The sequence below is a fragment of the Balaenoptera ricei genome, chromosome 1, assembly GCF_028023285.1.
Source record: "Balaenoptera ricei isolate mBalRic1 chromosome 1, mBalRic1.hap2, whole genome shotgun sequence".
NCBI classification, from domain to species: Eukaryota; Metazoa; Chordata; class Mammalia; order Artiodactyla; family Balaenopteridae; genus Balaenoptera; species Balaenoptera ricei.
The window spans coordinates 14,354,360-14,374,054 of NC_082639.1; the positions used below are offsets into that span (position 1 = coordinate 14,354,360).

General features: G+C 52.4%; 1 protein-coding gene across 1 annotated transcript in view; it reads right to left on the reverse strand.

Annotated features, from left to right (window-relative positions):
- The window catches only part of ALDH4A1 (aldehyde dehydrogenase 4 family member A1), a 31,484-nt gene extending 14,462 nt beyond the window's left edge, over positions 1–17,022 (reverse strand). The window contains exons 1-4 of the mRNA XM_059914947.1: positions 16,821–17,022; positions 7,020–7,113; positions 6,204–6,296; positions 143–190 (exon numbers count right to left, since the gene is read on the reverse strand). Coding sequence (XP_059770930.1) covers positions 143–190; positions 6,204–6,296; positions 7,020–7,113; positions 16,821–16,882 — 297 coding nt within the window. The 5' untranslated portion in view covers positions 16,883–17,022. The remainder of the gene's footprint in view (positions 1–142; positions 191–6,203; positions 6,297–7,019; positions 7,114–16,820) is intronic.
- Between the last annotated feature and the right edge of the window lie 2,673 nt (positions 17,023–19,695).

Below are 19,695 nucleotides of genomic sequence, written 5' to 3' on the forward strand. Positions count from 1 at the left end.
CGCCCTCAGTGCCAGCCGCCCCCCAGACGCCCCCACCCTCCATGGCCCGAGAGGGGAGCCGTGACTGACCTCTACCCCCATGTCAGCAACTAACCAGACAAGACGGGGTAGCACCCCAACCCCAAAGTCGCCAGGGACTCACCTTGTCTGCGTAGCAGAACTTGGCCACCTTGTGTCCATGGTTAAAGGGCTGAAAGAAGAGAGAAGAGTGAGGCCGCTGTCCAGGAGGGAGGTGCCAGGGCAGGTGGGGATGGAGCCGGGCTCAGAGCTGGCATTCCAGGCCACTCGCTCTCTGCCCTCCAATCCCCATGATGCCTTCTCCAATCGCCCGGGCCCACGATGACCTCTCCACCTTGAGAGTTACGGGGGCACCTGCTGTTTGATGAGCTCTGGAAGGTTCACAGTGCAGGAGAAAGGTATGAACAGAACAGTCTTTGAGGGAAAGCATGGACGTTTTGGTCAGACACAGGTTCGAATCCCGGCTCTGCCCCCTCCTTACTAGCTGTGCAGCTTTCTGTAAACTGACTTTCCTTCTCCAAGTCTCCCCATCAGGGAAAGCATGGAGAGGAGGACCAAATGGGGTCACAGGTGAAAAGTTCCCCAACATAGATCCTGCCCTTACACCTGGGTCTGGCGTGAGGCTCGGGGGTGGGCTGTCACCACGGGAGGCCCTAGGCGATGCACTGCGTCGTGAAACACTCAGGATTTCTGCCACCCCCCAAGGCCCTAAAGGAACAGAGCAACTGCTTCTCGAGCCTCTTGCTTGGGACGCAGATTAACTTGTCTAAAAGGGATGAAGCCCAACAGACGTTTACAAACAGAACCCGGCAGTGCTGAACGTCAGCCTGGGCGACAAGGCGGGGGGAACACCACTTCTTTCCCGACCTATTTTTTACACCATAATTATCAGCACTTTCGCCACCTGTAAGTCTTCCAATGGAATGTTTAGGGGCTTCCTATCTAATGAGGCAGCCGCTAGTCACACATGCCTACTGGAGCTTCAACTCACGTGGCACAAGCCAGGTTTCATGTGCTCAATAACCACGTGGGGCTGGTGGCTGCCGAAGAGGACAGAGCAGATTCAGAACATTTCCACCATCATCTCAGAAAGTTCTACTGGGCAGCACTGGTCTGGTCTGAGTGCAAAGTGGCCCCCCCTGGCATGGTCACCTGTATCCTGTCTATACCTGAGATTGGCCTGTGACCCTTAGGGGCCGAGAAGCTGGGGACCCGGGCCCTTCGATTCAGCACATCCAATCCCAGTGGACTGCGGACACCCCAAGTCAGCAATACATCCTGGTAACAGAGCTCCTGCCCTCACGCCGCCACGGCCCCAAATGCCAGGGCTCCAAGGATGACACGTGGCCAGGTCAGTGAGGTGGTATGGGAAATGAAAATCAGAAGTGCCCACCAGGGGGTTATCAAAATCCCAGTGTCTGGAAAAATATTCAGGTGCTGCAGTGGCCATGGAGGCCGGGGGAGCTGCAGGTGAGGTCGGGCTCTGGGCGGTTACAGAGACCAGGTGAGCGAGGCCGTGGGAGCCGCTCTGGGCTGACACCTGGCACACACCTGTGCAGACCTGCAGAGCCTGCGGACCCCAGGCTGTGCTGACACCCCAGGTGTGGGCCCTCCGGTTGCTGATCCAGCCGCAGGGGCTCTAGGATGCCTCTGTGGGTGACCCCTGCCCCAGGCCATCTTCGGAACCCTCAGAGTAGGGGCCCTGGGCCCGCCCCCTTAACCCTGCACGTGCTGCTCAGGGCTCCATCTGGACAGATGTGTGCTCAGCCCATTTGCAAAAGGGCCAGCCCTTCACTCCCCTAAATCAGGGACCTGTGAGTTTCCTGATCCGTCCAAAGCACATGCCAGGTCCCGGCTTCCTAAACTCCAAGCAGGTGGGTTTCTTAGGCCAATGTCATCATGGGGCTTGGAGCCCAGCTTCCCACCCTAGCCCACCGTTAGCCCCTAAACCGCCTTGTGGAGAAATCCATCAGGAATAACGGAAGATGTTGTGTGGACCCCTCAGGATCTTTCTTGCCTGTGGGCAGGACTCAGTCAGTGATATCACAAAACCCCACATGGCACCTGCGTGACAACCGGGGTGGGTTAGCAGAAAGTCTCTTGACAAGGTAGTGAACAACTTCCAGTGGTTAAAAACAGTTCTGCCTCTCCCTTCTTTTAACTAGCTCTTTTTTACATGAACTAGCTGCAGGCCCCTGGTTAAGGAACAGTGATAGTTACTGTCAAAGCTAACATTAGTTTCCTGCGTGCAGGCACCAAGTGTTTGACACGGGTTAATCCGTTGAAACCTGACAACATCCCTCCACGGCGTGACTGTTACCCCATTGTACATGTGAGAAAGCTGAGGCACAGAGAGGTCACGCAGCTCAAACATACATAACCAGCAAGTGGGCAGAAAGGGGCCTCCTCATGGTGACTAGGGTGGGATGCAGCTGGGTCTTAGGAAGATTCGAGAGGCCCAGCCTGAAAACCCTGAGGCTCCTTCTCCTTTGCCTCTGCTCCTCTGAGAGTTGGTGTCCTGCATCTTTCAACAGACCCGCTTCCTTATTTTCTCTCGTCCTCTGTGGGGAGGTGTTCAATGCCCTCCCCACAGCTCCCAGCCCCGCAAAGAAAGATGCTTGTTGCCGGTTCCAAGTTCCAGGGCAGGTAATTCCGACTGGCCCAGCTGGGGTCAGGTGCCCATCCCTGGACCCAGCATCCCTCAGTGAGCAGCACTACACGATTTCAAAGGCTGCCCTGGCTCACCGCGTGGGGGCGGGCGAGGGGCTCATCAATTTGAGCAGACACCGCCCCCCCCAGACGCCCACTGTGCCTCTCCACCTCGCATGGAATCCTCAGTGCTTTGTTCCAAGCTGTTCCCAAGGCTTCGTACACGACGCCTTCCCCGGCCTCCCAGGCCCCCCACCTGCTGTGGACTCCTCATCGTGGCCCTCCACCCACCTTCCCATCCCAGCTCCCTGGCTGCCCACGGGCACCTGGCCCTCCAAACATCTATGTCCGGACTCACTTCTTCTGCCAAGCCCACACTCCTAATCCCTCCTCTATCCTGATATCAGAAAGCATTACAGCGAGCAATGGGCTTTTTCGGAAAGTCTCACCCTCCTTAACCCCCTCCAATGGCTCCCTGGGCTCTTGGAAGAGGCTCTTAACCACAGCCAACAAGAACCACACGTGGGACTTCCCTGGTGGCGCAGTGGTTAAGAATCCGCCTGCCAATGCCGGGGACATGGGTTCGGGCCCTGGTCCAGGAAGATCCCACATGCCGCAGAGCAACTAAGCCCGTGTGCCACAACTACTGAGGCTGCGTGCTGCAACTACTGAAGCCCGCGAGCCTAGAGCCCGTGCTCTGCAACGAGAAGCCATTGCAGTGAGAAGCCCATGCACTGCAACAAACAGTAGCCCCCGCTCTCTGCAACCAGAGAAAGTCCGCGTGCAGCAACGAGACCCCGCAGACAAAAATAAACAAACAAACGAACACATAAATAAATAACCACACCCGAGTCCTCTGGCCCCACTGGCTTCCTCTCTGTTCTGCAGCTCACCCAGCCCCCTCCTGACTCTGCACCCGCAGACCCCTCTGCTGGCGATGAGTCCCCAGCCCATCTTCATCCCTGGGGTTCAACTCAGATGTCACCTCCTCAGAGAGGCCTGTGGACCACCTCACCTTGCGTGGCCTCACATCTCCAGCCCATCACCTGTGCCTTCCACAGCCCCTCTCACCATCTGGAATTCTGTTTGTTTCTTTGCTGACATGTACACCAATCTCACTCTCCCCTAGGTCAGCACCGTGAGGGCAGAGCCATGTGCCATTTTCACCGCTGTGTCCCAGCATCCAGCCCTAGGTCTGGGGCCGAGGAGGCTTGGATGGATGAATGGATGGATGGGTGGGTTTTACTATCATGATTTACAAGTACCCCTCCTAGAAAGAGTTAAAGTCATCCTTTTAGAAACTGTTTTCCAACTTTAAACAGGTTTCTAGCTAATAATGCCATAGAGTAAACCACTTCGTTTACATACCGTGGCATTTATTTTGCAACTGGTTGCATTTGCACAAAGCTGGAAACTCCATATGTATCCATAACATCAAAATGTATATATATGTGTACACACACAAAGACACACATACACTTCCCTTTTGTTCATAGCCAAGGAGCATATTTGCTTTAAGCCTTTCTGGGCTAAAATTGTCATGGCCATAACAAGGGATAAAAAGGGATGGGGTGGTGCCTCTGCCTGGGGCTGGAGCAGACCCAGGGGTTCACCCTCAGGCCACCTTGTGGGGAAGCACCGCAGACTTCCATTCAGCCTTGAGTCCTGGTCAAGATCCCCAACTGTCACCAAAGAATGTCACTCTCACTCTTGAACAGACTGACAGTTGAGGCACTGGTATGGGTGCCATTTCTCAACTGTCAAGTCAGACTAGATGCCTCCCAGGGACTTGCTAGGAAAGGCAGGCTGTCTTATCACTGTCTCATTATCTAGCAAAATCCCCACTGAGAGAAAGACTTAAGGAGAATGCAGGAGGAACAGGCAGACCAGCTACTGCTCTGGCCGGGGCTCTGAGAGGCCTGCCAGGGCCAAGGAGGCAAGAGGGATGAGTGGAGAGGGCTGGGCTGGGGATTGGAGCCGCTAGAGGGTCACCCCACATGGGGGCTCACAGGAAGGCCACTTGTGTGGCCACATCTTCCTTCTCTCAAGAGAAGCCAGACATTTGAATTTGTACATGAAATCGACCCATGTTTAGGTTTTGGAAACAAAGCTACCAGCTATCGATTTGCAGCCTGAGCTCTGGATGGAAAACCCACCCCAGCAGTGGACATGGGGCCTGCAGGGCGACCTCTGGGCATCCTCAGGCACTGGGCTTTGATGACATCCTCGGCCCACACGACAGTGTGTGAGAAGCAGCCCCACGAAACATCCGTGCATGAGATGTGTGACTCTTGTGGGGACTTGTCACATCACTGTGTCCTTCTGACACTTTCAGGAGAAATTCCTCTCTGGACCCAGTATCAGAAATGGCTGTGCTTCTCCTACCACACAGTGGGGGATTTATTTCAGGAACACTCTGACTAGGGCAAGTGATGTGTTCTCCTCTCCGCTGTAGACCAGGAGGCCTAAAGGCAAGTCTGTGGCCATCTCCAGCAAGCGCCTAGGGCCTCAGGATTTTGTGACCAGCAGGTCACAGCAAGAATATTATCTTGCTGCCATATGCTAATTAACACTCTGCTTTGAAATCCCCTTTAGAAATAGTCAGGGTGTGAATGAATTCATTTGAATCAAAATCAAGGGGATATGGTTCTGGGGAAACTGGATCCATCATCCCTGTTCCGTATCTAACTGTGCCACCCCAGGAGGGTCATTGATTGTCTCTGAGTTCTCCCCTGATCTGTAAAATGGGCAGCTAACCTCCTGCTCTTCCAGCCTCCAAGGGGGGTGGCAGGGGCTGAGGGAGGAGCTTATGCAGAGGGGACAGGGTCTCAACAGATGCCTCTGTGGATGGAGTCTGGGCTCCAACAGGAGGGCTTCTAGGAGGAGGTGACACCTGGCCACGCCCTGGGTGCTTACCTCTGCTGAGCTCATTGTCAGCTAGACCACTGGTTCCCAAATACAGACCAGGACTTTGGTGACTGTCTTTCTTTGGAAGGATTATCTTTTTTTTTTTTTTTTTTTTTAAGTATAGTTGATTTACAATATTGTGTTAGTTTCAGGTGTACAGCAAAGTGATTCAGTTATACATATTTTTTTTTCAAGTTATTTTCCATTACAGGCTATTACAAGATATCGAATATTGTTCCCTGTGTTAGACAGTGAATCCTTGCTGCTTATCTACTGTATATATAGTAGTGTGTATCTGTTAACGGAAAGATTCTCCTTGATTCTGACATTCTATCCTTGCTTCCTACTCCCTAGGCTGGTGAGTGGGTCAACTTTTCCAAAGCGATGGCAAAGCTGGGGGCAGCTGCTGTTTTTAACTTCTTCTTGGCAGGCGCGATGTTGGCACCTTCTACGAGAGTCCCCTAAGACTGCCTTTGGAAGTTTTATACCGGTGCACAGAATTCAAAATCTTGCAGGGACTCTAAGTCCTTTTGGAGGCAGAGACCCCATGTTGCATGCTTATGTGCTGCCCGAGAGACAGACCCCAGATTCAGGGGAGAGGCTGAGCCCTGCCCGCCCACTGGACTTACCGACACCTGGTACTGCACGTCTGAAGTCCACACCTCCTCGTCCCCCACCACGCACGGGATGGCTTCCGTCCGGCCCTTCAGCTCCTTCAAGGCCTGGGGAGAGGACGAGAGGTCAGATGAGCACTTCCTTCCCCTCTACTTCCCGCCTAAAACCCCGATGCAGTCTGCCAACGCGGACACCCAGGAAGGAACAGAAATGAGGAGGGGGCCGGGCGGGGTCTGTGGTCAGAGCCGCTGTGTTTCCTCCCCAGGGGCGGGGGCAGACTCAGCTCCCACACTGTCACTTCCTGTCCTGCAGGAACGTAAGGCCAGTGTTGCCAGGTCTTCCCATTAGAGATAAGATTTAAAAACCTGTGTCTGAAATTTATGTGAAATCTCACAATTTTAGAACACTGGCAATTAATGGGAGAACTCCTTTTCTTCTTTTTTGGCCGCACCTTGCGGCTTTGCGGCTTGCGGATCTTAGTTCCCCGACCAGGGACTGAACCTGCGCCCTCGGCAGTGAAGGCGCAGATTCCTAACCACTGGACTGCCAGGGAATTCCCGGGAGAATGTGTTTAAGCATAAAATATCTGTGGACTTATGACCCCTGACCTGGCACCCCAAAGAGACCCAGGTTGCCACCCTGCTGCTCCCAGGTCCCCCACCCCCCTCCAGATGCACAGCTCTCCCCAGATTCCCAGTTTCCTTCCGGGGCTGGGAGCAGAGGCAGGAAGGCGTGGGTGGCTGTCGGCACGGAGAGGTATCATGGGGGCTGCTGAAGGCCATCTCTTCCCCAGGCCCTACACCACTGGGTGCCCCCCACCCTCCCATTACCTTCTGCAGTGCATCTCGCTCAGGGCTGCCCTGCGTGAATGCCAAGATGGGCTCGTTGGCCACCTTCAGGGAGGAGACGTGCTTCCAACACAGCCTGGGGAGCGAGGGTGGGGAACAGAGGTGGACAGGTCAGCAGCGGCCACCACCAGCCCTAGCCCTTCTATCCCCGATAGGGGGTCCTAGGTTGGCCCAGCATCTTGAAATCCAGGGCAACTACAGAACTGGGAGACGAGAACCAGCCTTGGGATCCAAAACCCAAGTTCAAGTCCAGATCCTGCCACTTTGTGTCCTCGGGCATGTGACCTGCCTCCTCCGAGCCTATTTCTCCACCTATCAAGTGAGAATAATCATAGAAACTCACATGGTTGCCTGAAGTTTTTTTGCTTTCTTTTGTTTTGTTTTGTTTCCCGGCCGCACTGCACGTCACATGGGATCTTAGTTCTGCGACCAGGGGTCGAACCTGTGCCCCCTGCAATGGAAGCGCAGAGTCCTAACCACTGAACCACCAGAGAAGTCCCTGGTTGCCTGAAGTTTAAATTCATAGGTGCAAAACCATGGCTTAGTGTTTTGCACATAGAGAAGGCTTATTCTCCCTTTATTTCCCCACAATGCAGACTTTCTTCCAAACAGACCCGAGTTACTTCTTTCTCTAAGCAGGAGAGTCAGAGCATTCCAGAGCTCAGTCTCATCAGAATGTGAAACAGCTGAGACTCCCCTGGCACAAAGAGCTGAGCTCCGGGTGGGCAAGAAGGGCCAAGAGGTGGGCCGTGAACTTGGAGGAGTGCTCTGAGCTCGGTTTACAGACACAGGGAGAGCTGCTGTTGGGGTATGGGGTCCGATTCCTGGGTACTGCGCTCCAAGAACTCCTTGTTCTGCAGACCCCATTCAATCTTAACCTGTATGACCTCACTGATTAGTGCCCACCAGTGGCCTCCACCCCTAATGTGTCTGAGGGTCCCAAGGTGGGAGGACAGGTGGGTAAGAGTCAGTCATTCCACTCATGGACGTAGAGAACAGACTTGTGGTTGCCAAGGGGGAGGGGGTTGGGGGAGGGACGTAGTGGGAGGTTGGGATTCGCAGATGTGAGCTACCGTATGGATATACAGATAAACAACAGCAAGGTCCTACTGTAGAGCACAGGGAACTATATTTAATATCCTGTGATAAACCATAATGGAAAAGAATATTTAAAAAAAGAATGTATATATATGTATAACTGAATCACTTTGCTGTACAGCAGAAATTAACACAACATTGTAAATCAACTATACTTCAATTAAAAAATTTTTTTGTTAATGAAGAATTATTGTTCACAAGTGATCCCAAATAAGCCACACAATATTCTATTGTCTTAATACTGGTGAAAATGGTATATAAACAAAATAACATATACTTAAATGAAAAGAGTTGTAAATACAGCCTTAAAATTTTTCAAAAACAAAACAAAACAAAAAGAGTCAGTCATTCCAGAGCTGGAGGAACCCCAGTGGTGGGACTTCTCCTCCAGGCCTCAGTTTCCCCATCTGTAAATGAGGAAAATAATGAGGACAAAGCCCACCTAGGGCACATCAGATTTGATAACGCCCTCGTGGCATCCGAAGGGCCTCACCAGTGGCACCGTGATAGAAATAAGGTAATTTTGATCCTAAAAGTAAAAAGACTAGGTCAAGATCAAGATCAAGAGAAACCTGGATTTGAATCCAGAAAAACCCAGATCTATCTCCCCCTGGTGTCAACACCCCACAGGCAGCACCTGTGGGTGGATGAGTCAGATAACTGGTCGCCGAGGTAGGGAGGACACACACCTGGGGGACCATAGGACCTCCAGGGATGAAGGTGTTGGAAAGAACCTGTCATAGGATTTGGGTTATAGTAGGGTAATTTGGGGAGGGTTAAGGAAGCTGGGGCTGGCTCTGGATCAGGAAGCTCGGCAATTCTACGGTGGGGTGAAAGAGTAGCAGTTCCTCATTTGGCAAGAGTGGGGGGACGCCTGGTACTTTGGGGGTGGCATGGTGACCTCTGTGCTTAGACAAAACTAAAAAGAGGGCCTGTTCTGTCCATTTCATCATGGCCTCCGGTGACCTTGTCTGAGGCTGGGTTTCTGCGAGGTTGTTTATGCCCAAGAGATCCAAACAGAACAGCTACGAGTACTGGGCACTTTTTTTTCTTTCTCACTGAGACCGGGTCTGGGGGCTCAAAGACCCAGCCTGGGAGGCCAGGAGGAAGGACACAAAAGCGGGGGCCGTGAGGGCGGGTCCTTCATTGATTCTACAAGGTTACTGGGCACCCGCTCCGTCTCTGGAGACACAGCGGTGACCAAGACAGCAAGGCCTGTGGTTGCATGCAGCTGACCTCCAGTGGGGGACGCAGGTAAGAAAGGAACACAGCGGTGACAAAGGGGATAGGAAAATGAGGAACGGGAAGGGCAGGACTGCTTCAGCGGGGGTGGTCAGGGAGGGCCTCTCGGAGGAGATGACCTCTGCCAGAGACCTGAAGGAGGTCTGAGAAGAGCTGGGAAGAGCATTCCAGACAGAGGAACAAGCAAGGGGAAAGGCCCAGAGCAGGAAGCCTGAGTCAGGAAGAGCAGAAAGGGGCCTGTGCAGTGGAAGGGGAGGGAACGGACGGGGGAGGGAGCAGGGCCGGTTGCCCAGGAGGGCAAAGTGAGCCCTGGGGCTTTCTCCTGCTCCTCCCTCCAGGTCCACCCCAGCCCTACCCACCACACCCAAGGAAGCCAGCAAGCCTCAGGCCCCACCCTTCCCCAAACAGAGGAAGAAATGCAAGGCTCCTTCACCCTCTGTGCAGCTGTGTGACCTTCAGCTGGATTCCTCGGTATAACACGGAGACACCCATCTCCTGGGGTTATTCTGGAGATCTGAAGAAATAATAACGCAAAGCTACACGTGTGCCCAAAAACTGAAAATCCACACGGCCCCCTTCCACCTACTGCGGTGGGGAAGAATGGAGAGGCCAGAAAATTTCAGTGGCCACAGGTCTCAACAGCCCGGCAGGAAAGGGGAGGGCGGCGTCTACTCCTCCACCCCCTACCATCTGGAAGGTTCCAGATGCCTCTCTCTCTGCCTCAGTAGCAGCACACCACCACAAAGCAGTGAATCACATATCACCTGGTCCTCTTCAAGCCAGGAGAGAGCCGCTGCGTGCTGGGCTGGGAGCCAGAAGCGGGGCGGCCCAAGCCCTCTCTTGACCCCATGTCCTGGCGGGTGTGAAAAGCAAAGGCTCTGGAAGCAGACAGAGCCCGGACGGACCCCCACACCTGCTTGAGACCTCAGCACATTATTACAAACTCCACAGGCCTCTGTTTCCTCACCTGAAGAATGGGTGACACCATGTTCCTCACAGGGTCATTGTAAGGATGACAAGCCTTGCCTCTCCTCACCCTTCCTGCTCTTAGGTTTCCCTAAGAAACTGTAAAGGTCTTCCAGAATGTTTACTCCACCAGGCCAGGCTTTCAAAGACAAACTGGTTCCCAGACACCCCCGAGGGTCAGGGGCTGGTCTGGGGGCTCAGCAAACAATGCTGGAATAGACGTAGCCCAATGTCCCACCAGGGCAGAAGTCCAAAAGGTAGCAGCTACCAGCCCTCCTCTCCCTGTTCCCTCCCAAGCAACGTCAGAAACAGAAATCCTACAGGTCTCCCCCTACCTTCCCCAGGGCAGAGGTCCACTGTGACCTCAGGATCACATGCCCCTGTGGCTTTCTCTCTGCCTGGAAAGTCTCCAGGCCCTGGCCCCACTGTCCACCAGTCCGAACGTAGCTTAGGGAACAGAGACTAGTTCAAAGATCAGCCTGAGTCAACTAGAGCCAAAAATAATCCAAGGATGCCTGACAAACTTTCTTTTTTTTTGGCTCATGTACCCTTTGGGATAACATGAGCACCCTTTCACTGGCTCAGGGAAAGGCAGCGTGAACCACTCGCAGGACTTGGGGCCTCTACAAGGATCTGCGAGGCCCTTCTAGGCAGGACTGTATTCCCATTCATTCATTCAGTCAGTCAGTCAGCACATATCTATCCCACATGTCAAGGATGCAGAGATAGCTCAGATGAGGTCAAACGGCTCACCCAAGCCGTGTGTTCATCACACCTGGCAGGTGCCTGGCTCTGGGACACAGAGGTGAATGCAACCCAACCTTCTTAGGGCAGCTCTCAGCCCTCCCGCTTCAGGAAAGAAGCATAAGGCAGAGTCTGAAGTTGACTCAGTTTCCCCGAACAACCCGGGGTGCCCCTTCTGCGCACCTGGGGACTTCACGGCCTGGGCCTGAGACCCCAGCTGCCCCTCCCCACTCTCGGCAGGTACCAGGATCTGAGCTAAAAAGGCTGCAACACCAAAACATAGCCTGCAACGTGTGAAATTTACAGAGCCTGCAAGCTCTGAAATTTACAAAGGGGAAAACTGAGGGGGCTGCTGCCAGGGGCTGAGCTGCCAGGGGCTGAGCTCCCAGGCCGCCCCTCCGCCTCCACCCTGGTCCAAGGCACCATCAGCTTTTGCCTGGACAACTACAACAGTCATTCTGGCTCCACTGACTCCAAGCTCCTCTCAAAACTGCTGGAATAAACTTAGTCCTGTGTCCCACCCAGGGCAGAAGCTTAAAAGGTAGCAGCTACTGGTTTTCATAGTCTTAACATGAAAATATGATCAACACAGAGAGACGGAGGGTAAGTGCTCAGCTCATAACTTACTGGCTTCCCATTTCTTCTACAATAAAGAATCAGAATCCTGGGACTTCCTGGCGGTCCCGTGGTTAGGACCCCGCACTTCCACTGCAGGGGGCACAGGTTCAATCCCTGGGTCGGGGAACTAAGATCCCGCATGCCACGTGGCGCAGCCAAAAAAAGAAAAGAATCAGAATCCTTACTGAGGCCTCCAGACTCATTTCCCATCACCCCCCACCCCCTCCCACCTCATCTGCTGCAATCCTGCCACCCTGGTCTCCCCACTCCACCCCACCCCCATCTCCCTCTGCAGGGGATACCAGCCTTGCCCTGCCTGGATGGGACCCCTATCAGATCATCTCACAGGTGACAACCCTCATTACAGAGGTCTGATTGTCTGTGCTCCCACACTGCCCAGACCACAGTAAGCATCTGAGAAATACCTTTAAAACAATAACACACAAGTGGACACCAGGCCCCCGGGACGGACGGGACTCCCAGGCCAATGTTCTTTGGCTGGATGCAGGTCCCCAGCGGCTGGGGTCAGGGCAGCCAAGGCCAAGGAGAGGACTAGAAAGGAAATTGCCTTTGCTTTGTTCAGCAGCTTCCGGGTTTTTCGGCTGTTATCTGGGACCTGATAAGACCAATCCTCCTTATCACTGAGATAAGGGACCAGTGATGGAGGTGAGCTGAGAGAAAGTACAGAGCCCAGGGCAGGGTCAGAAGGGAGGGGCCTGAAGCCCAGTTCAAAGAACTTTTCTGAAGCTTTTACGGCATGCCTGGCATAGTGCTAAGTGATGACCTCATTGAATTCACCCTACAAATATATTACCCTGCAAACTCTTATTACCTCTATTGTACAGCGAGGAAGCTGAGGTTCAGAGATTAAGAGCTCATGGTCACAGCTGGTGGAGTGACGGTGCAGGCTCTGAACCCAGGTTTCCTCACCTGGGAGACACGCTTTGGCAGAAACATGGGGAGCATCTCAGACACCTTTGGCCAGCTGAATGGGACAGGTTCATCCTCCTCATCGCCCAGCTGACACCTCCTCTCTTCCCACCTGAGCAAAGAGGCCACCCTGAGGTGGGAAGTGAAGCTCAGGGCTTTCACTGCATAACAATACCCGCTAGTGGGGGAGGGGATCAAAATAATGCTTGAAGCAACACTTATTAAGTTTTCTAGGTGCTGGCCACTCTTCAAAGTGGTTTTCGCGTATGAATTCGTTTACTCTCCAAGACAATTCCACAAGGTAGCGACTATTATCTTTCTTTTCCACGTGGGAACAAGAGGCAGCACAGAGAGGTCAAGCAACCTGCCCAGGGCCACACAGCTGCTAAGAGGTAGAGCCAGGATCCACCCCAGGCTGTCCTGTGGGCCATTCCAACAGCAACTGTTCAGCACCTGCTGTGTGCCGAGCCAGGTGCTGGGCACCGGAAGCCAAGTTCCCCAGGGTCCGTGTGCTGGTGCCGACTGCTGCCTGAGTGGGGATTTTGACACCTTTAGAAGCAAGTATTATGATCATTGTAGGTTCTACTTATTCTTTTACTCAATTTATTCAGAGAGCGCACACTGAGTCCCAGGCCCCCACCAAGCCACTTGTCACATCATCTCTAATCCTTGTGCTACATGCCTGTTAATAGGATTATTCCCGTTTTACAGACAGGGCACTGAAGGGCCAAAGGAGAGCTGCCTTGGCAAGGCCACAAAGTGCTGGGTGAGCATGGGTTCACCAGGGGAGGACATTCCAGGCAAGAGGCACTGCCCTGGCCACCGCTTGGAGGAGTGAAAGGGCAGAGTATGTCCAGGGAATGGTGGGAGGTACCAGGCCCCAGCCCAGCACAGCCTCTGCCCATCCCAGGGGCGGGCAGGCTGGGACAAGCACTGGGGGGTTTTGAAATTGGGAAAATTAGACAGGCTGGTGGGCTGAGAGGGGTCCAAAGTTACCAGGATTTCTGCAGGGGAATTCCAGCCCGCAAGCCCCCTGACACTGGGGGGTGGGGCTGAACTGGAGTCACCTCTGGACCCCGACACCCAGCGAGGTCAGATACAAGAGTATGTAAGGGACAAAAATTAACATTGATTGTAAGCTTCCTATGAGCCTGGGTTAGTTCTTTTATTTATTAAATTTATATATAAATGTGTATTGTGGCTCTTTCCAAAGAGAATTTGCAGAGGACACCCATGACAAAGTTAATGAAATAGAGAAAAGGGCAGGCAGGTCAGGGCCAAAGGAGACAAAAGGCAATCAATTGGGAGGTCTGGTGTTTACAGCTTAAGGCCTTGGACAAGTTTTCCTTAACTTCCACAGGCCTCAGCTGTTTAATCCGTGAAGTGGGTATAGTAACACCCACAGCATAGGTTGCTGAGGAGCTAAGTAACATCATCCATGTAAAAGGTAAATGGTAGCCATTAGTGACCATCCCCAGGCCATCCGTAAAGGCCAGGTGTTTGTCGTGACTGTCTCCCAGACTGGTTGTGATAAATCTCTGTTGGCAAGGAAGGAATCACGTAATCATTCTTTCATTCACCAAATGTTTGCTGAGGGCTTCCCAGGTGGCAGTCACAGTTCTAGGCCCTGGGCACATATAATATGGTAGAGAAGTCTCAAGTGAAAAAGCAAGCTACAAAAATGGATTTGCAGGGGAGCCCATTTTTATGTTGTTTTTCTAAAGCATATATGTTCCTAGAATATTAAAAGGCTAGTAATCAAAGTGACAGCAGTGGTTCCCTCTGTGTGGTGAGCTGCCAGGCGATTTTTTGTAACCCTTTTTTGCTTTATCTGTACTTTGTACAATGGACACCTACTAATTAAATAAAAAGAAAATGCACAATCAAGAGTATGTTTAAAAATTGGTTGAGATTCCTGGCACTCCAGGCAGAAAGGGAAACACTACAGAACATCACCCATGCCAGTTCCCCAAGAGATGGTTTTTCTCAGCACTAGATCTTCTCGTGCAGGACACTGAGAGATATCACTGAAAACGTCCTAACGCTGTTTCTCCATAAATGCAGACATGGCATGCCACAGGAGTGTTCTAAATATCTGTCGACTAAATGAACAAGTGACCAAACACCAAAACTGTTCTCCTAGAACCATGGCTCTCAACTAGGAGTGATTTTGCCCCCCAGGTGACATTTGGCAATGTCTGCAGACATTATTTTGTTGTCACGACTGGGGGATACTATGGCATCTGGTGGGTGGAGGCCAGGGATGTTGCTAAACATCCTGCAATGCATAGGACGGTGCCCCACAGCGAAGGGTTATCAGACTCAAATGTTAATACTGCCGAGGTTGGAAACCCGGTCTGGGGCAGCGGGTCAGCTGCTGTATCCAAAGAAATAACCTGAACCGGCAGATCTGGTTGCAAAACGCTTTCTCTGATCGCAAAATGCTTTTTCTCCACTCAGGAGGCTTTGTAATTAAGAGCATGAGTCTGGAGTCTGACTGCGATTTTAGTCTCACATTTGTCTTAACAGACAGATAAGTTTCCCATCTGTAAAATGGTAATAATACAGGGCTTATCTGCACAATCAGGCCTATGGTACTTGATTGCTTGATAACTATTGCTGTTATGAGCTTTTATTTTTTTTTTTCAGAATAGGGATTTCTTTCTACCAGATATTAGAGGGTTTGTTTGTTTTTTTAATGTTTAAGGCTTTCTTCCTCATTACACTGAAAACTCTTGGAAGGCTCCCATCCACGTGTAAATCCCCTGGGTACCCCCCCTCCTGCAGTGTTTAGCAAAGCACATGCACACGGTAGGTACTCAGTAAACAGGTGAATCTATGTGGCTTCCATCTAGGGTCTGAGAGGGATGGTCTCAGAGTGCAGGGAGAGGCCGGCAAATGGGACCACGCTGAGGGTGTAGTGAGCGTGGCCCCCGTCCTCAGTTTGGAAAAAGAGCCCTTCTTGTCCATGTCCTCTTCCTTATCCCACCCCACCACAGAGAATACACAGCAGCGCTGGGACTCATCCGTGCCCAGGGCACCCCTGCACCATCCCTTAGGACACTGATTAACTCAGAAAGGGCATAGCTCAGCAGGCGAGACGTAACTGCTGAGTCCTAGAGGTCAGGCAAACACTGGGGGCAGGAGCTGCCCAGCTCTGAAAGGGAGGTGGACAGAAACACGGGTCCATAGGGGTGCAGCCTCTCCAGACTGTGAGCCCCTCTGGGGCAGGATCTGTGTGCTACCTACCTTCTCCACCAAGCCCAGAGGCAGAAAGGGGCTCTGAGAACATTTGTCGCTGAGTGGGCAAGGGTCCAGGAACCCAACTCCACAGTGCGGGGGTTTGCAAATCTGTGTTTGCAGAGCAGCTCCACTCTGAAACTGCACCTTGGTTTCTTCATCTGTAATTTGGAATAACAGCTACCCACAGGAGAAGTTTAAATAAGAGTGATAATGACGGTCATGATTAATAGCAACTCGGCACTGCCTATGCGCCAGGCACTGTTCAATGCACTTTACATGTAGCAACTTATTTATTAATCATCACAATAAGGCACATACCCCAAGTGCGTAGCACAGATTTGGCACGTTCAACGCACTCCATAAGTATTATTATTCCACCTATCAGAAGAAAGGAGTCCTTTTTTCTGCCCAACACTTAACTTGAAAAAAGGGGAAGGAGAAAAGAGAGAAATAGAAATGCCGGTGGACAGAAGAGAGGGAAGACCCAGGTAGGGTCCTGAATGTGAGACCGAGGGTGGGGAGGTGAGAAGCGGGGTGTGCTAAAAAGAGGTGCCCTGGGAGGAAGGCACTGCACTCCGGCGGTGGGCAAATTTCGAAGATCCAGTATCAGGAGAAGGACGAGTGATTAAGCGGCTACTTTCTAAGCGTGGGAGCCAACAGGGCACCGAGGCACCCCACCCCGCTGCAGGATTCGGGAAGGGGGTCCCCCTAGCTGAAGGAAGACCTTTGGAAGACGGGGGGATAGCAATGGGAGGAAGGCCTGCGTGGGGGTCGAACGGCATCAGAGGACGTGACCCCCGGCGGAGCGGAGACCCTGGGAAACCCGGCGAGGGTATGGCAGGGAGGGAGTCCGGCTCGGGGGCGAGGGAGCGCCCAGTGACTCCCGGGACCCCGGGCCAGCAGGCGCTGCAAGGGGCCTCCCCAGGCCCGGTGCTCACTCACCCGGCAGCCCTCCACGGGCGAGCCAGCAGGGCGCCGCGGAGCGCGAGGGGCGGCAGCAGCATCTTGAGCTTTCGGCACTGCTGTTCGCTGGACCGTTCGCCCCCGGAGCGGCTCTACTGCGCTGCCCCGCCCTGAGCGCACCACCTCGGCTGGCGGGGGGAACATGTCACCCCAGCCGTCCTCCAAGCCAGGCTCAACCGAAACGCCTCTGTATTTACCTTCTGCTAATAAGATAATTCCCTTTTGAGGGCATGATAAAGGATGTTATGTGACATAGGGCAAAATTGCCCAAAAGAGAAGCCTTGAAATGTACACACTTTCCCCTCCTCTCTTTATGGTATGACCCAGTCGCCCTCCAAAGGGGGCCGAGGGCAAAAGGGAGTGAGCTCCATCGACCAATCAGAATGATACATGGAAGCTCCTGGACCAATCAGAGGGGCGGTCATGTAGCCGCCTTCTTAGGCCGGGATAGAGGGGCTGAAGCAGCCAATAAGAGAGCGGGAATGGGACACGTGTGAGGCGGCACGGAAGGACAGTGGGTCTGCTAGTCAGGTGCAGCTGGAGTCCCAGCGCTACCACTCTTGCTGTCCTTGGCCAGTGGCTGCCAGAATATTCGACCGTGCAGGGCCGCATAGCGGCCAGCCCCCTACCTCAACTCGGGGGCTGCAGCCCCTGGAATGAGCCTGCTGCCCCTGGCTCTAGCCTCCTGGTTGGGACTCAGCCGCCCTCCACCTCCCGGCCTGGCGCGGGGCCACCCAGCTTCCTGAGGCCTAGCGCTTAGATAAATCAGCCTGCTTCTTTGCAAATTACGATCAATAAAAGATAAAACCGGAGCCAGTCTATGCTCAGGCTTTCCTTCAAAGCCTGTGGACGCGGAACCAGTTGCTCCTGTGCTTTATTTTTGTGCCCCGCACCAAAATTTGAATTTTCGGGGAAGTTTTCTGCATGATGAACACGTGAACGTTATTTAAAACTCAGATTCTGAAGTCTTCCAGAGGATGGAATCTTAGGGACCCATTCGATTCCTAAAGTACTGTTACAGCTTTTCTAACGCTCTCTTCTAATATATCTGTTTATATTTCCTCCAGCAGCGTGTACCAAGAACTTGCTTAGGAGTCAGAGTTCAGTTGCTGATCATGGTTTCTCCCTATGACAAGGGCGAAATACGTAATTTTTCCTGGGCTTCAGTTTCCAAGTCTGTAAAGTGGGGGTAATAATACCCACCTTAGAACGCCCTCATTATTTCATGCTACTCCTTTCTCCAGGAGGGCACACTCTTTAAGGCACTTTGGAGAATTTAAACAGAGTGGGGAGTGGGAAAGGAAACTACAGTCGTCCCCCAGTCTTGGTGGGGCATTGGTTCCAGCAGCCCCTGCAGATACCAAATCCACGATGCTCAAGTCACTTACATAAGATGGCACAGTACAGTCAGCCTTCCCTATCCAAGGATGAGAAACTTGCAGATTCGGAGAGCCATTTGTACATTAAGCACAAGTCTTAGAGATGGTAAAAAGTTAATTGGAATTGGTAGTGGCTGTTTTTCTTCATCCTTGAAGAAAACCCTAGTCATGGGCCCAGTTCACACAGGTCAATGTCTCCCTGAATTCAGCCATTAACAGAAAGAAACTAGAATATTGGACAGTGTCAAATCCAGAGCCTAGGAGGTAGCCTTTCAAGGGCACTGTGAGGAGGTTTATGAAATGGGGTCGATGTGATTAACAGGACCTCAACTTCAAACCAGGCTATGCCAGTTATTCACTCTGTGATCTCTCTGGCTCTCTTCCCCTTCTGTAAAATATGTATAATAATTCCTGCTTTAACTACTTCCAAAGATTTTATTGTGAGATGCAAATATAACAGGTGATGTGAAATTTCCCTATTTGATCACTAATCAGCTAATTGTTTTAGTGGTTATGTGGCCCACCGTCCTCTTGCCCCTCCCCATCACCTCTTTATCCTTAATTTTTTTATCCTTAATTTAAAAAAAAACAAGGCACCATCAATTCTAAGACATTTCACTTTATTTAAAAGAAGCCAATATACAGGATATAAAGGGCATGATATTTACAACAGTACAGTAAACAGGTTGGTTTCCGGTAGGATCAGTAGTCTTTCAATGAATATAAACCCCCCCTTCCCCTTGACACTAGACCCAGCTGGCAGACAAACAGCAACAGTGGGGTGGGATGGGACTTCAGGATAGAAAGTCTCCCTGGATGGGGCTAAAAATCAGGTAGATGCTAAAATGTCCACGAAGGGGTCTGTGGGTGGGGTTGCCTTTGCCTTATCTCTTTGAGGGCTTGGCAGAGGGAATGGTGAGGGATTTAGCCTGAGACTAACACGCAGCCCACCCTGAGCCTGGAAATCTTCCACTCATGGAAAATTCCCTTCCAGGGAGAATCTGCCTTTACCGACACCCACCTGGCTGCTTCCAGACTCCTCACTCTAGGAGAGTGCCCTTCTAGAACCAGAGCTTAGTGTCTCAAGGTGGAGGACCCAGGAAGCTCCCAGCACCCTAGTTCCTCATCCAGGTCCCTGGAAGAGCACAGCAAGGACTACATCCCAGGCCTTGGCCTGGGGTTGGCACAGCCAGGGCTGGGCTGTAGGCATCTCATGGCATTTGCACTCCTGCTCCAGCTGCCTGACAACCTTGGACCCACTGAGGCCCAGGCCCCAAGGAAGCTGTGGGCTCCATGAACCAACAGCCCATTGCCACCCACACCCTACTGCTTCTCAGCTCTCTCCAAACACAGCTGACTTGGCAATGGATCTTGGCAGACCAGAGTTTGAGCAACTAATCGGAGCCCACCCTCTGAAGCAGAGCTTGTCCCCTACCTAGTGCCCCCTTTCCCTCCCACCACCCACCTCCGTTCTG